The 17499-nt window shown below is 38.4% G+C and overlaps 1 protein-coding gene across 4 annotated transcripts in view; it reads right to left on the minus strand.

The window, feature by feature from the left end:
• The window catches only part of kcp (kielin cysteine rich BMP regulator), a 54697-nt gene that overhangs the window by 18759 nt on the left and 18439 nt on the right, over window positions 1–17499 (minus strand). For 3 of the 4 annotated variants that reach the window (XM_028449354.1, XM_028449353.1, XM_028449356.1), the window contains 18 exons: window positions 16783–16873; window positions 16610–16709; window positions 16447–16532; window positions 14897–14990; window positions 14667–14816; window positions 13515–13621; window positions 13346–13439; window positions 13088–13261; window positions 12069–12151; window positions 11894–11987; window positions 11603–11785; window positions 8662–8832; window positions 4391–4473; window positions 4227–4317; window positions 4079–4158; window positions 3083–3256; window positions 2066–2245; window positions 1193–1457 (listed from right to left, as the gene is read on the minus strand). In XM_028449354.1, the coding sequence (XP_028305155.1) occupies window positions 1193–1457; window positions 2066–2245; window positions 3083–3256; window positions 4079–4158; window positions 4227–4317; window positions 4391–4473; window positions 8662–8832; window positions 11603–11785; window positions 11894–11987; window positions 12069–12151; window positions 13088–13261; window positions 13346–13439; window positions 13515–13621; window positions 14667–14816; window positions 14897–14990; window positions 16447–16532; window positions 16610–16709; window positions 16783–16873 (2300 nt within the window). The remainder of the gene's footprint in view (window positions 1–1192; window positions 1458–2065; window positions 2246–3082; window positions 3257–4078; window positions 4159–4226; window positions 4318–4390; window positions 4474–8661; window positions 8833–11602; window positions 11786–11893; window positions 11988–12068; window positions 12152–13087; window positions 13262–13345; window positions 13440–13514; window positions 13622–14666; window positions 14817–14896; window positions 14991–16446; window positions 16533–16609; window positions 16710–16782; window positions 16874–17499) is intronic. The other variant, XM_028449355.1, reaches the window with a different exon arrangement.

The raw sequence follows: 17499 nt of genomic DNA on the forward strand, positions 1-17499 counted from the left end.
AGTGCTGGCATTATGAAAGGTGTTTATAAGTTGATTTTCCGATTAGAATTGCTGTTGTTAATAAATATTTACTGTGATGGACTGGCACCCTTTCCAGGGTGTACTCCCGCCTAATGCCCATTGAGAGCTGGAGATGGGCACCAGCAGACCCCCACGACCCTGAGAGAAGGAGCAAGTGGGTCAGAAAATGGATGGATGGATAGAGTAAATATTTAAACAGAACGTCTCTTGCTGGGTTTTTTCAGTTTAGTTTTTATCTTTTCAATCAATCTTCTATTCCCCTTAATTACTTTTATTATATAGAATAATTAAAAAAAAATTGTAAATTTAGTGCATGTAAACTTTTGCGTGTCATAGTCAGCTTTATTTATATTAAACATAATTATCCAACAACAAACTTATGGATAGTGAAAATGCGGTGGTTAGTAACTCTGAGAAAGCACTAGCAACAGAGGCCGCTGAGCAAAAAAGTGAACGTCAAGCCCTGGTGATAATCACCTGGTGATAGTGTTTTACGGTTTAAAAAATAAATAAATAAATTAATTAATTAATTTAAAAAAATTCTTCACTTGATAAAATGGCCAGATTGCTCATGCAACTGATTCATGGTAAAAAGTACATAACTTAAAAATAAAACTACTAATGATGTTTGGAGTTTATATAAACCAAAGCTATACATAGGAAATGTTTATGCATCTTAATGATTTATATATATTTTCAACAGCTATTCATGTTTTATTACTGCAATGAAACTAATACATTTATTTTATTGATTGTGACCATCAGCAGCCCTCCCTAAGGAAGGGTAAGAAAAACTTTATTAGAAGAGAAGGCAGTGTTACACCTTGGTGAAGGGTAAGGGAACAGAGAAAAGGGAGTCAGGGTAGGACAATTGTTGGGGTGGGTAAGAGTCAATTATTTTGGTTGTACTGAAAGTGTAATGTGATGCTACAATTGTGCATATTGTGTTGTGGGTGTAATCTATTGAACCAGTACAGTGACATGAAGAGGGTGAGGAGACATCCAGTTTGAGTATAATGATGGTGGGCGTGAACAGAGGGGGAGAGGGAGTGCTTACACCTACAACTCAACATATCTAAGGTTAAGCCCACCATCCCAAAAGGTAAAGAACTGTTCACTTTATTTTGAAAAACCCTTTGAAGTCCCTCCTCCCTCTGAGCTCTCCTCATACCTGGACACTCAGGGCAGCACTGTCCAGGTCTGGACACAGGCTGAGCGCAGTGCGTCGGAGGGCAAACCAAACGCTCGCAGGTAACGCTGCCTCTGACGCACGTGCAGCGCTCGCACGGCGACGACGGACGAGTGAACATCTGCCCGTGGAACGTGACCACGCCCTCATAAAGACACGAGTCACAAAGTGGACAGCAGACATCTGAAGGGACGGGATGGGAGCACTGGACTGGACAAGGACGTCTCTGACAGTTCACCACGCCGTTCTGACACCACAACACAAGAGGCGTGTTAGTCAGCTTTGAATTCATGTGAGTCAGGGTTGGGCTCAATTATAATTCTACTAATTGTGTAATTGATAATTAATTACAATTATGATGCAATTAGAACTGTAAATGAAAGAAAAACAGCTGTTGTAATCAAACTTGAATTGTAATCAAGTTCAGATAATTGACTTTATAGTTTTAATTGGTATGGAAATTCTATAAAAACAGTTAATCACAATTTTTCCATTGATTAGGAATTCTAATAAGGTAACCAAGAGAAAAGAAACTATATAGATGATCATTTGTAATATTTTTAGTGTATTTTACAGCTGATTTAAGTCATGGGTCAAACTGACCCGTTATCATAAGAAATGCTAACAGAAAGCTAACACAAGATGAAGGTTACATTTTATGGGCTTATTTATTAAAGGCTCAGTAATTGTGATTAACTGTAATTGAACTTTAGTAATTTAGAATGTAATTCTACTTTGACTTTCAGGGGAAAATTAATAATTGCAATTGTAATTGTAACTGGAAACAATGCTGGTCAACGTAACCATAATTGAGTCGTAATTGACCCCAACAGTGATGAGAGTTATCAGACAAACCAGGCAGGAGCAGGAGGAGCAGGGATCGGACGCTGACACGAAGGTGGAGCCTGACTGGTGTTCTCTGCCATGATGGAAACACGTCCCAGTGCAGACTGGGCAGCACTCACCAGGAGGGGTCACTGGGTGTCGACAGGAGACACTCAGACAAGAGTTACGCTGGCACACCACACCCCCATTCTGTATATACACACAGTGACACACAACAACACACAATAACAGCTCAACCAACCCAGTAAAAAGAATGACACTCACCATAACATACTGTACATAGACCGTGACCCCAATTTGATGTCACTAATTTCTGGCGACTCCAAACCCTTAGTTTTTGATCATGTTTGTTATGAATATTTCAAGATTAAAGTCAGAATATTTCTACAATAAAGTGGTAATTTATGTCGTAAATTATGGAGAATATGGAACATTTAGTGAGATTATATTTCTCTTTAGGTTTAACACATGGTGAAATACTGAGCCTTTTGGCCCATCACACTGTTATCACTTTAAGGACTTTAACGACACTTTGCAGATGTTTGTGTTTGTTCCGACCAGAGAATCAGGCTGATTTAGAGCAACAGTAACAGCCTCTTTTATTGTGGAGGAGGAAGTGGATGGAAGTGGCTGTGTTCAGGGCTATCACTGTTAGTTGTGTTTTAACATTACCAGTTTTTATTCTCATAAAATTATGACTATTCTCAAAATATTGCAACTTTAATCTTAAAATATTACTTACTACAAACTATAATTTCTATGACCAGATTTTTTGTTTTATTCTAATGTGGCCCTAATACGCCGTTGTACAAAGAGAATACCAACCTAAAATTTTAAAATACATTTTTAATCTTTTTTTTTTTTGAATGAATTACTATACACTTCCGGCGACCCCACATTGGGTCACGACCACAAGGTTGAAAAGCATATCCAACGATGTGATTAAAGCACTGGTTTTCAAACAGGAACACACAGTGTGTTGTGTTGCTAATAGTTTGTGTGTAAATGTTGTGTAAGTGTTCTTACAAAGCAGGAGCAGTGCTGACAGCGATCTGTGGGGTGAGAGAATCTTTCTCCATTGTAAAAGTTCCGACCCTCAAAGTTACATCCGTCACACACGGCACATGAACACACGTCGAGAGCTGGGTGGGTGCACGACACGTCAGGGCAGCTTCTGGGGGTGCACACCACATCCCCTCTCTGTGTGAGACATGTAAGCAGCAGTTCATTCAGAGCAACTGTTATTACAGCAAGGCCACAAACATGTGACTTTCGATCCATTTTTGTTTTCATTTGGTAAAAGTTGTGTATTTGTGTTGTCATTTTGTGTTTCTGGAATCATATTGTAAATTTTTTTTCTCATTTTGGGTATTTCTTTTTGTCATTTTGTATATTTTTATCAGATTTTGTGTGTTTTCATTGTCATTTTTTATAATTTTCTCTTACTTTGTCTGTATTTGTTCTCATTTACTACATTTTTAACTTATTTTATGTATTTGTGTTGTCATTTTGTGTGTTTTTGCATGCATTTTCTGTATTTTTTTTCTTCCTTTTCTGTATTTTTAATCATCCTTTTGTGTATTTTTCTATACTTACATGCTTATTCAAAGTAATTGTTTTGCATTTTTGTTCTTATCATCCATCTTTTTGGAGTCACTTTGTGTATTTCTGTAGCCAATAGCATTTTCTCTTATTTTGTTTATTTTTGTCGTCATTATGATAGTCTTTTTTTTGCTTTTCTGTAGTTGTATCACCCTTTTGTGTATTTGTCTGTGATTTCATGTTCATTCAGAGTATTTTTGTGGGGGGGGGGTTGCATTTTTGGTCTCATTGTTCTTTTTTTTCCCCTTACTTTTCTAAATTTTTGGTCTTAATGTTCTTTTTTCCCCTTGTTTTTCTGTATTTATTGTATTTTTCTGTAATTCTATTTTACTCAAAGATTTTTGCTGTTGTTTTGTGTATTTCTCTATCACATTATGTGGATGCCAATTGCCCATGTCAGATTTGGAGCATTTCTCTCACGGAGCATCTGCAGTCCTGGCAGCTTTGATCTCCTCGTAGTGTCTGTCCGTCAGCGAAGGTGACGTCCTGGAAGTAACAACCTGAAAACAAAGAGCGGAGCATCAATCAGCTGCACACTGTGAACAACGTTACAATCTACTGTGGATACCGTCACAAACGGGGCAGCCGCATTGGTCAAAGGCTGGATGGGGACAGCGGACGGGGGGGCACGACCTCTTCTCACATCGCACTGAGCCTCTCTGGAAACAGAATGTTCCTGATGTGAGTGTGAAGGAATGGGACCAACATGGAGTGTGTGTGCACTGATAATACCTGACAAACACAGTCTGTGCAGAGGGACCCTGGCTCTGGGACGGACTCTCCATCCAGTAGAAGTTTGTTATCATAGAAGCAGCCTTCAAAAGAAATGAAACAAATAACCCACACCATTTTTTAATGGTGCCACTCAGAGGAAATAGCCCAGAAAATATGTAGAAATATTAGGATAAGACGTTAACTTCTGGAAGAAAGCATTAACATTTGTACATGGGGGTATTCGAGTATGCTGAATCCATTTTAATGGGATCCACGCTCAAAATCAAGAAATCCAAAATGACCACCATATCGCAATTTCACCCTTTCCATGTGTAAAGTGTTGTGGTGACCATCTTATAACTTGCTCTGAATGTAAATTACACTACTAAATTAAGTACAATCCTTTTCCCCCAAAAACCTACATTCCCTGACCCTAAAAACCTAGAATTCACCACTGAGCTCATGCTTCTATGTCAAATAGAACCAAAGTTATGACAAAATATCCAAATTGGCAATACGGATGGTGGCCATATTGGATTTGTTGATTTTGAGTGGAAACCATTGGTTTGCCAGTGTGGTCCCCATTAAAATGGATTCAGTATACTCAAAAAGGCCTTTGTGTCAGGGTTGGGGTCAATTATAATTGTAGTCGTCTTTTTTCTTCCGTTGGTCATTAACTCCTCTGACACTGTTTGTCTTTGTTTTTAACAAATAAGCTCTCAAAATGTTCAGAATGTTCCTGAGATTTATGCTTCTACTGTCATAATTTGTAAGTTTTAACTTTTTGAGTTATTCAATTTTTTGTGAAACTTTTCAGCTCTGATCCCATTTTTAGAGTGGACATCTGGTTAAGTTAGAGTGGAGCGGCTCCACTTTTTACCTTAAAATCTATGCAAACAAATTACAAACCATTCAACCTTTCTCAACCTTTTCAACTCATTTCAACCTCATTGCTAATGTCAAGCTATTGCTAGGTTAATGCTATTGTGAGGGCCATATGGTCATCAGGCACTTCCGATAATATCGGCCATCCCTAACGTTGGATATATATATGGTGATGGATGTGTTAGGGCCATATTATTATCAGGCACCCCCCAGTTGTATTTTTCAATATTATTCTGATATTTTATTTGTCTCACATATTATTTTGTTTGATATTTTTGACATTTTAATTTATCATTCTCGTTAGATATTTCTGTGTAGCCATGTGTAGCTCAGTCGACCCAGATGTCCGAGAGTGTGCAGCCACGCTGAGTTTATGTGCTTGTGTCTCTGTGTTTCAGACGAAGTAAAACGGGATAATTAAAACCCATGCACGCTTGGTTTATTGTGTACAAGTGTGCAACACTATTGCTTGGCTAATACTAAATTAGTGTTAATGCTAGGTTAGTGCTAATGCTAGGTTAGTGTTAATGCCCAATCTTTTCACGGACCGGACCCTTTCAGATCCTTTAAACGTGTGCGCGCAACGCGTCAACACTCTGGCCTGATTGTTTCAGATCCTTCCAAAGGATGTGCAAAACGCGTCTCCATCCGGTCGACCTATTTTACGGCAGTTTGTGTACTATTTAAAAGATTGAAACCCTGCTATTTATAAAGAATTAGAAATGTATGTTTTATGTGAATTCCAATTTATTTTGGTTTTTATCCCATTTTCTGTTTGGTTTTTGTTTTGTATTGAGTTTTTATCATTTATTTATTTTCTTTTATTAACAATTAAAAACACCACAAAACAGTCACATATTTAAATGTGTACTATTAAAATATTTAACAAATGTCGTATGGTTGGTTTACATTCAAATATCACGTCCCAGCAGTTCTGTTGTAAGGATTGATGTAGTCTACACGCATGTGTTGAAAGGATCTAAAAGGATCCGACCCGTCAAAGTATTGGGCACTGACAGTTAGTGTTAATCCTTTGGCTAAACTAATGTTATTGCTAGGCTAATGCTAACCTTAATGCTAGGTTAGTGGTAATGCTAAAATAATGCTATAGTTAGGCTAATACTATTGTTAGGCTAAGGCTAATGCTAGGTTAATGTTAATGTTAGGTTAGTGTTAATGCTAGGCTAATGCTAACATTAGGTTAGTGCTAATGCTAGGTTAATGTTAATGTTTGGTTAGTGTTAATGCTAGGCTAATGCTAACATTAGGTTAGTGCTAATGCTAGGTTAATGTTAATGTTAGGTTAGTGTTAATGCTAGGCTAATGCTAATATTAGGTTAGTGTTAATGCTAGGTTAATGTTAATGCTAGGTTAGTGTTAATTCTAGGCTAATGCTAACATTAGGTTCGTGCTAATGCTAACATTAGGTTAGTGCTAATGCTAGGTTAATGTTAATGTTTGGTTAGTGTTAATGCTAGGCTAATGCTAACATTAGGTTAGTGCTAATGCTAGGTTAATGTTAATGTTAGGTTAGTGTTAATGCTAGGCTAATGCTAATATTAGGTTAGTGTTAATGCTAGGTTAATGTTAATGCTAGGTTAGTGTTAATTCTAGGCTAATGCTAACATTAGGTTCGTGCTAATGCTAACATTAGGTTAGTGCTAATGCTAGGTTAATGTTAATGCTAGGCTAGGTTAGTGTTAATGCTAGGCTAATACTATATTCTAGTTGGTTGATTAAATAATTGTAATTATGACTGTCAAGTGGATCTTAATGTTGTGCTGTTCTTGACTTAAAATAACTTCTTTCTACTGGATGTGTTTAACTGGACTTCACTCAAATAACTTGACCTTCAATTACATCTTTCACTTTATTAAAAGTAATGTTTGTGGGTAGGTACTCAGCGTAGCGTAGGTGAAAAACCTCAAAAGGAAAATACACAAAAGAACAATTAGACAACCAATCGTTCCTTGAAATCAACTTTTTCTCATCAACTTTTTAACCTTTTTAAAGTATTACATTTTATTTTACAATTTTAAATCAGTACCACTTTTTTTTCTAAACAAGGTTTTCCACTTTCAATCTTAATCAATTATATAAAATTATTGGCATTTTTCTTGCATTTTAACAACCACATTTTAACAGTATTTAGCATGTGTCTAGTGTATTTATATGTGAAGTCCTAAAAAAAACAAATCAAATATTCATAATCATTGTCCTTTTTAACCACAGGTTTTTAACAAAATCAGAATGTTAAAAGTAAGGTAACTTAATATACTTTAACCCAGGTATTTTTAAACAGTTTTAAACCACATCATTATCAAGCAATAATAAGCTTAACTTATTTGTATTTCACATTTATTTAAATCTAGTTTCAACTACACAGTTAACAAGGCACCTGATTTACAGTAAGCTTAATTGTAATTGGCATGAACATTTTATAAAAACTGTCAATTACAATTTAATTCAATGCTAAACTGGGGAACCATGTTAGTTCTTTCTTACACATATGAAGTTAATGTTAACAGTTATTTAAATATATTTCATATCAAGTTTTCCCACTACCTGTCAGTTATCTTGAGAATCATTTTACCTACAGTAGGTACTCAACATTTTCTTGAATCTATCTCGTAATCACAAAATACAATATAGTAAATAAATGTGTATTGTCCATAAGGTTTAAAAATGAACGTCTCTCTTAATGACAAAGACTTTATTATCTGAGTTTTATTATTTATTATTACAGTAAGAACTCATATTGGCTATAAAGAACAAGTCATTAGCTTTCAGAAACTGGTGAAATGTCTTCGATAGAGCAAGTATTAGAGGAATTTTGGTCTTTTAAATTAACGTGTTCCCAAAATGCATTCAGAGTCCCTGGGAAATCTGGACAAATCCATAAATTTATAAAATATCCTTGGACAGCCCGGACGAGATGTGAAAAAAGGACATGTCCATGTAAATCCGGACGTATGATCATGAAATCAAGGGGTATACTGACACAAAAAAGGCTCAGAGGCCCACACCAAAAACAAAAATAGATCATAAATAATGTGTCAAACTGACCAACTACTGCAACTACCAAGTCAAATTCCTTGTATTGTTCTAAACTGTACCTGGCCAATAAAACTGAATGTGATTTATTAAAGGCTCAGTAATTGTGATTATGTAAATTTGACCTTTAGTAATTGAGAACGTAATTGTAATTGACTTTCAGGGAAAAAATTATAATCGTAATTTAAATTGTAATTGGAAAAAATGCTGGTTACCATAGTCATAATTTAGTTGTAATTGAACATGGATTATTGAAGAAACAATTGTAATCGAAAAATGTAATTGAGCCCAACCCTGGCTTGTGTTATTGATTGTGTTGTTGTTGTGTGTGTTTGTTTGCATCTTCTCACCGTCACAGGACAAGCAGCACTCCCTCTGCACTGGATGTTTACAGTTGGCCGGAGGACATCGTCTGCGCTCACATGAAACCGAACCCTCACGACAAACACACACAGAACAAGAGTCTGACGGGTCCTCCCAGGACTCCCCATTAGCTCGCTCTCCACCTTCATACAAGCAACCTGAGGGGTATTCCATAAAGGAGCGTTAACAAACTCTTGAGTCTTTCCATAAACTCTGGGTCATCAACATCCCCCCCCCCACGGGAAACTCTGGGTATCTGATTCCATTACAGCTGGTATGAAGTGGGTCAATCAACCCTGAGTATGTAAACCTTGGGTTACTTATGTGCACGCGCGTGATAAAAAGCCATCATCAATGGATCGACGGTTCCACAAACTACCATGGTAACCACCCGGAAGAGAGTGATTTATTCACCCTGATGGGTGAAAAAAGCTGGTGTTTGAGGAATATGAGCCTGTGCTAAAGGTGCGTTCACACTAGAACGCCACTTCAGTGACTATAGTGGCTTAAATCACCAGTGATTAGTCAAGCTTTTTGGTCCCTTCATCACTTTATTGCTTCAGTGACGTGACGAGCGATGAATAATATGAATAAAATGTATCTGAGGAGACGTGGCAGCAGCATAGGATGTCTGTATAGAGAGCCCTCCTGTTACACTGGATATAAAGACAGCGACTACCGCTTGATATCGAATCAATTATATAGATTTTTACTGTAATATTGATGCCAAACTCATCTCAACGTCCAAAAAATGTCATAAAAAAATGAAGTGGGATGCGAACCCACGACCCATTATTTCCATGAGCGGTGTCATAATTCACTGCACCATCATGACTTCAAAGCCTAATGATCTATAGATCAAACTGTATTACAATATAAAACAACAATCGAGCCTCAAAAGTGGATTCATTTAAATAATCATCTCCTCCTTTACATTCTTCACAGGTTTGTATTTAGGGAACTTTACTACAGACGTCAGTAGATGTTTTAATCCAGATTCACCTCTCAGTGTCACTAAATGATCTGTATCCACAATGTTAGAAAATTACCGTTTGCACAAAAAAAAAAAAAAAAAAAAACCCAAAAAATTTAAAGCAACACAAGATTAATGATGTGAGCATGTATGTGTCGTGTTACTAATGTGTGTCAGAGAAAAGTGTTAAGGTTCATTAAAGTGTTAAGAAACAGTGTTCAGGTGGGCGGAGCCAGGTAGAAACCCAGGGTTTCTTTGATAAAACCTGCCAGCGACCAGGTTTAGTTCACGGACAATGTTGCCATGGTAACATACTCAGAGAAGAACATACCTCGTGTTTAGGAATGAGATACTCAGAGTTTCCCTCATTTGAGCCTGAACATACTCAGAGTTTGAACATAACCCACTTTATGGAATACCCCTCAGGAGGAAGAACAGGAAAAACATTGAGTGTAAAGCCACACACAGTAACACAACTGCACCTATGTACGTTTGGTTTGGTGTTATTTCTTTTCTTTTTTTTTCTCTCAACATTTTTCGTTTTGATTTAATGCAAAATAGGCAGATCCTATTGATCTACTATTGATCTGAGGTAATACAGCAACACAGTCTGTCAATCAGTCTGCATTCTTTGAAGATGATCTACTGACCACACACACACACACACACACAAGCCTTTTGTTAATCTCTGCACCTCTGTCTCAGTTGTACTATTTTTCCGTAGTAAAACTATCACTCGCACTGTGGGTGGAGAAGCCCTGAAATGTGGGTGTTCCCATTCAAATCTGCGGGTGTGGGTAAGTTATTCTCCTCTTATTCGCTTCTAACCCTGGAATAAGTGCAATGCCCCGATAAAGCCAATCATTATATTACACTAGAAATATGGACTTGGTTACATTTGAAGTCACACGCATGTGTGCGTTGCGCAGCAGCAGCTGTGATCACTCAGCTGCTCCTGCACGATTAATTAAAACTCTGACAGACGCAGACTTCTGTCCACGTTGGTCACAGTGATTCAACTATTTTCATACTATGTCCAACGTAAAGTCACAGTTTGATGCACTACAGAGTGAAAAGCTGTCATATGTGGACAAGGATGAACCACAAACTGTTCCTACACATATTTTAATGAGGCTCAGCTCAGGTCGTTTTAAAGAATTTATATTTAAAACTACATATTATGGAAACCAATAGTTCTGTTTCACTGCAAACATCCCTCTGTAATAAAGCAGGACCCTCTGCGGCCATGTTATTTCCTCATTTCTCCAACGCATCTAACTCTGTCACGCTTTACAGTGATGGTGATGATGATCAAGGAGAGAGATTTTAACTGTGACTTGGACAGAATGCTGCCGATCCTCAGTCACACTGCAACAACCTGATCAATGATTTGATCAAATCAACCCGTTACATTGTTTATCAACGAAGTCGTTTCAAATTAAAAGTTAATTTTATAATTTTCATGGATCTCAATGACATTTACAACTGTTGGGAAAACTCCATGTTAGGCATTTCTAGACATCACCGCCTCCTTTCCTTCAGGAGCCTGGACCGGAGAATACGCAAAGGAGAAAAGCGCGTAACTGCAGGCGCGCAAAAAAGCACTTACGTCCAGACGGAAGAATAGACCCCTAAATGAATTGAGGGCACATGGAGAAGCCCAGCTCGCCCACTGCTGATTCCCTGCCCTTTGTACTCCTTATTATTGCATGGAGTGACGTTTGCACATGTTTTAATACCACTAAACATTTAGTGAATCTACCCTTAAGTAGCTCCCAGTGGCAGCTCAGTTGCAGTGGTGTGTGAATGAGTTGATATTGTAAAGCGCTTTGGGGCTACTTCAGTGCAGGCAGAAAAGCGCTCTATAAATCCAGTAAATTTACCATTATCTTTCATTTTTTGTATTTTTGTTGTTTTTTTGTGTTTTACTCGTATTTTGTAACATGTATCTGTACCGTCACAGGTTCTGCAGCAGTCTCGTGTGACAGGGTGTAAACATGAAGCAAAGGGGCAGGGCTTGCGCTGACAGTGAACTGCCCCATTGTTGCAGGTGCACGATCGACAGCCGTCCGTCGGGTGGAGGAAACGCTCTGTGTTGCGATAAGTCCTTTGTTCATAAACGCAGTCTGACGGTGGTGCTGCAGGAACAAAAAATGCTGTTAGCGACATAAACTTTATCTTATGGAAGTTTCTTTGTGATTTCCCATCATCCACTCCTTTCTAGCTGAAAGGTGTGCTGGTCTTACTGGGACATTGGGGGCAGCATTCTCCCAGGACAACAGTGGGACTGGAGCAGGATAAAGGAGGACACCTTCTCATCAGACACTGGACGTTCCCATTCTGGAGCAAAAACAACACATTGAGAAGAGAAGAGCTGTTGAAGGAGGAGAGCGGACAATCAATGGTCCTCACAGGACTCACCAAGCAGGTGCATGTCCTGCACGGGTCGGTTGGATGAGGAAACTCCTCCCCATTATGGTACTCCTTCCCTGTATGGCTGCAGCCTGCAGAACATAGGTTAAGTAAATAAATCTCCATGTTTAATACTGAGTACAGGTCAATGCACACAACAATCAGAGGTAAAAACTCACACAGTCTAATCAGTTTTGGTGCTGTAGAAGGTCAACAGTGACTAAAAACACTGATGTATTCTAGATAGAGTAATTAAAGCCCCAAAAAACAAATGTATCACATATGAAGTAGTATTGTTGATTGATTCTGGTCCAACTCTTCACATTTTAGTCAAACTATTTCATTTTAGCGTATTTGTGGGCCAGGGGCAAAGTGTGGATTCTAAGCTTTCCAATGGTATCACATATATAGAAGTCACACGAGGGAGAAACACATTTTGTTGTAAAAATGTAAGAGTGACTGCCCTCTATGGGTTGAAACCCTGCAATTACGATCAGACTTTGCTATCGGCTGAAATTGAGGCAGCTTTTTGTCACAAACCGCCATTGTTACTTTTAAAAGTAGTACCTGGTGAGTGGCGAGTAGGTTGGATTAAGAGAATTGCAATATGGGCTACATTCGAGCCTTGTTAGGTGAGTCATTCCATGTCATTTTAACAAATTTTCAGGATATTGCATGTACCATCTCAAAAAGTTTTCATCCAATTAAAAACATCAAAATGTAGTGACCATTGAATACTCACGAAACAATTGGCAAACATTTCAGAATTTTTGGAGATCAAAGTGCATGGGGTGTCCTGAAAATTTGTTGAATTGACATTGAATAGACGCTGAAGTCGTGTTCAGTGTAGCTAGTAGGCAGCTGTTAACAAGTGAGTGGGCATGTCTTAACTGCTCCAGGAGCCCCGCCCATATTCAAAGCATTTTCTTGAGTTTCGAGCCGAGAACCATGTCAGTTAAAACTCCAGAGGTTAGTTACTCTTTAAATGACCAGATGCTGCAATGCTAAACTAGTTAAAAAGTCCTCACCGTTGCAGTTGTTGTGACAACACGTTCCAGGCCGCGGGGCGTTGCAGCGAGGGGGGGGACACTGAGTTTGATGGCAGTCAATCCTGCCACTCACACAGTTACACTCCTCACACACGTTGGCAGGGTTAGGAAACGCATCTCCATCCACCAGAACCCGGTTTTCATAAGAGCAATCTAAACAAAACAAAAAACCAACAACAGATGTGTCAGAAAGAAGGAGGAGAAGCTGCATTTAAGTGAAGCAGTGAGTGTTTGAACCTGGACACTTTGGACAGCAGTCTCCAGGTGGGGTGTGGGGGTCAGTGCAGGGGACGGGGGGACAAGCTCGTCTCTCACATTCTACAGTGCCGCTCTGAGAGATGATAAAGCTGGGTCAGTGTCAGGCTTTAAAAGGAGAGCAAAGGTGAGAACAGAGAAACTCACACACCAGACACGTGCAGCTGTGGCACGGCTGCTCGGCTACGCTGAACGACTGGCCGTGGCTGTAGATCCTGTCGTTGTAGGTGCAGCGGTCACATGACGCACAGCAGGAGCCTGCAGCAGGGACCAGAGATCAGAACCAGAACCACAACCACAACCAGTGCAACAGGTCTCAGCAGGGTGGAAACTCACAGACTTACCATCAGAGGTGTAAAGAATGCAGTTATATCCTACTTAAGTAAGGTGCATTTCATATACAAGACAACTCAATGTGCTTTACATGATAAAACATTCAACAGCTTAAAATCAATAAGAACATTTAAAATCATCAGTAAAATCAATTAAAATCATCAACAAACACATTACATCAACATCATGACCAAAAATACTCTCTCTCAATCATAAGCGGTAGAGAAAAAAATGCCTTCAACTTTGATTTAAAAATGTTCACATTGGATGCTGACTTCAGCTCTGGCAGTTTGTTCTACAGGTAGAAGTAGAAGTACTGTTGCTTGATTGAAATTGTACTCAAGTACAAGTACGGTACAAGTAAGTCATACATAAAATACTCAAGTTCAAGTAAAAAGCAGCTCAATTAAATAGTACTCAAAGTAAGTAAAAGTTACTTGTTACTTGTTAATAAATATTGCCATGGTTCCCTTGCATACAGTAAACATCTCATGTCGAAACTTAAAAAGGAAGAGACCACATCTTGCACAATTGGAATTTTAATTTTTTTTTTCCAAACAAATTAAAGGTATGTCAAAATGTACAATTATTTTTTTTAAATAAAATAACAAATAAAATAAATTCTCAGGCTCTAAGTATAGATACATTTATGAACTCTGTAATGCGCGGTGCATTACGTTTAATCTGATTGGTCGGCTAAAATGTGATGTGATTGTTGTCTGGTCATTTCAACTTTTCCAGTTTCACAATGTCCGTTGATCATTTTAAAACAAAAAATAATAATTTACTCAGTAGCGGTTGGGTGTAGAAATGTACAGAATTACTTTACTTATTTTAAAACGTAGGAAGTGCAAGTAAAATAAAATTGCTGATTTAGAAATATACCAAAAGAAAAGTACAAGTACCCATAAAAGCAACTCAGTTACAGTAACGTGAGTACTTGTAATCCATTACTTTCACTCCTGCTTACTGGGACTCTTGGTGGGATGCAAACAGCTGTTGGGTGGGCAGCGTGTGTGTGTGCACACGACTTCTCCGTTCACACACGTGCAGCTGGAACACGGACCGTCAGGACGCCACGTGGAGCCCTCGTCATATTCACGCCCATTGGATACGCATGCTGCAGCAGGAAGGATAAGGTCATCGTGTATGTGTGTGTGTGTGTGTGTGTGTGTGTGTGTGTGTGTGTGTGTACTGTACCTCTGCAGGTTGGACAGCATTGATGTGGTTCTCTGATGGGGTTTGAACACACAACAGGAGGACACTTCTCCTCATGGCACATGACATTCCCAGCCTGAGATACAACACAATGCTGTGTTATATTCAGAGCATCCATCCATCCATCTATCCATCCATCCATCCTTCCATCCATCCATCTATCCATCCATCCATCCTTCCATCCATCCATCTATCCATCCATCCATCCTTCCATCCATCCATCTATCCATCCACGGAACCTTTCTTATTTTACTCAGGGAACACTTTAGATAAGAACAACAAACTTAAGCAAAACACTCAAAACAAAAACTAACTAAATACTAAATACTTAATACTAAATACTGACAAATGTGAGGGTTATTAAATTAGATATTTGTAAAAATAATTTACAGGTGTTTTTTTTTTTCTAGGATTTTATCATTTGTAGGAGATTTGCATTTGAAGTTAAACAAAGTTGCCTCACACTTGATTATTAAGGGATTTATTCAGTGTGTACTGTAATACAACGTTGGCATCATCCACATCTACACCTTATCCACATCATAACGTGGTCGTGACCAGGTTATGATGTGGATAAAATCTAAATTAAAGCTCCACCTGACCAATCAGTTCTCTTAGAAAAGGACCTGCTCAGGAAAAGCTGGATTATTCTGTGTGGATCTGAGAATATTTAGGCATCAATGCAATCTTTTCATTTACCCATGACATCCTATAGGAAACATATATTTATATCTGATGGACTGACCTACATTAGTCAGATGATAAAGCCTGCGAGCATCAGGTGCTTCAGACCCACACATTCATTCATTCATGGTAACACAGAGATCTTCAGTACTTTAAGATAATATAAAACACAAATATTGTCCACCTTATGATGTAGGCTGAGCTGTATGAAAGCAGCATCAGAGCCACGGACAAAATGATCAGAGTCTGTTTGTTCTTCCATGAATGAATGTTGTAAATTTAATTTAACCATTAACACTCATCATTCCTTCCTTCCTGCTTTTTCTGCAGCAACAGTGTTGTTTTTGGTCTGAATTATGGATTTTAATTCTTCATATTTTGAAAGATTTATTGCTCAATTGTGACGTAAGTTGCTCTACAGTTTTTCTGTGATTGTGATTGGTCTGATGCTGTAATCTCTACCTCTGTCACAAGAGCGTGCACTGGCTGAAATCACCTGGGTTAGTGAACGTGTTTATATCCTGTTTTGTAGGACAGCTGCTCTCTGATGGAGAATGTTTGGTTAGGTGAAGGTAACAGAGAGATATCAGGATATACTGATCCAGCTTCAGAGTACAGGCCCAAATATTACTTTTCTAGACTCACGTTCATTCCTTTTTTTTCCCGATACAGTGATAATGAAGTGATTTTAATTATTTGGATTGAAAACGTCCTCCATCTTTTTGCACAAAGCAAGGAAGTAAATCCTCTGTTCCATTAGAGTTCCCATCACTATCATGGGGAAACAAACCTGTTTGTATGTGAATTATTGTTATTACTCTAACATTAGCGCACTGCTATGAACTTGCCTTACACCTGCACTGCAGGCAGGGTCCACTCCCAGCAGGTCGGAAAGATTTTCCATCAGGATACACACTCCTGTCATACTCACACTCTGCAGGAACAAACAGGAAAAACAATATTCATTAATTATCACTTATTATTCCAAATGTGAAACTTTTCTATTCCTACCGCTACATGTAGGGCAGCATTCTCCTTTACGGCGAGCTGGGTGACTGCAGCGCGGCGTGGGACATGATGAATCCGTTCTCTCACAGGACACTTCACCGTCCTTTAGGAACAAATTCATAAAATGAACGATAGAGTTTGTTCAAAGCAGACTCGAGGCTTTGGAATGAACTCACAGTGCAGCGGCATTGGACACAAGGGTCAGTGTTGGATGAGAACTTCTGTCCATTTACGTACGCTTGGGACTCATATTCACAGTGGTCACATCTATGGATCAGACGACAAAACACACACACACACACACACACACACACACAAAGCATTTTTTTAAACTATTTTCACATTTGGAAGAAGACACACAGATCCTTATTCTAGGAAATAACTTACTTTTTTGATTATATATATTTTTTAGAAATATTACCAAAGTCTGCACTTGTTTGTTTTTGCAACATAACGTCCATCACTTTGTCTGACCATCATTCACACAGATTAAAGCCAAACAAGAAAGGCTGTTGAACAGGTTGAAGATAGAAGTCCTGCTGACAGAGATCCAAACTGAACTGTTTAATGATCTACCTGTTACCTTTATAGCCTAATCTGTATAAAGAAAACTGTTAGAGAGCTGGATTTGGTTCTAATCCCCCCTACTTCATTTGCTATTAGAACTACTAGTTAATCTTTTGGCTTTACTTACTAGTACTACTAGTGACATTTGTAAAGTAAAGAAAGTAAAGAAAACATTTGTTCTAATAGCAAAGGTTGTGTGAGTTACTAATAAAGCTTTAGTAAAGCTTTGAATTTTTATGAGTAACATATTTTAGGTCTTCTTGAGTGACACTTCTTCAGTGACACGTTTTGCTTCACATGGAAAGTTTGAGCATAAATGTGATATC

The sequence above is a fragment of the Gouania willdenowi genome, chromosome 6 (assembly GCF_900634775.1).
Source record: "Gouania willdenowi chromosome 6, fGouWil2.1, whole genome shotgun sequence".
NCBI classification, from domain to species: Eukaryota; Metazoa; Chordata; class Actinopteri; order Blenniiformes; family Gobiesocidae; genus Gouania; species Gouania willdenowi.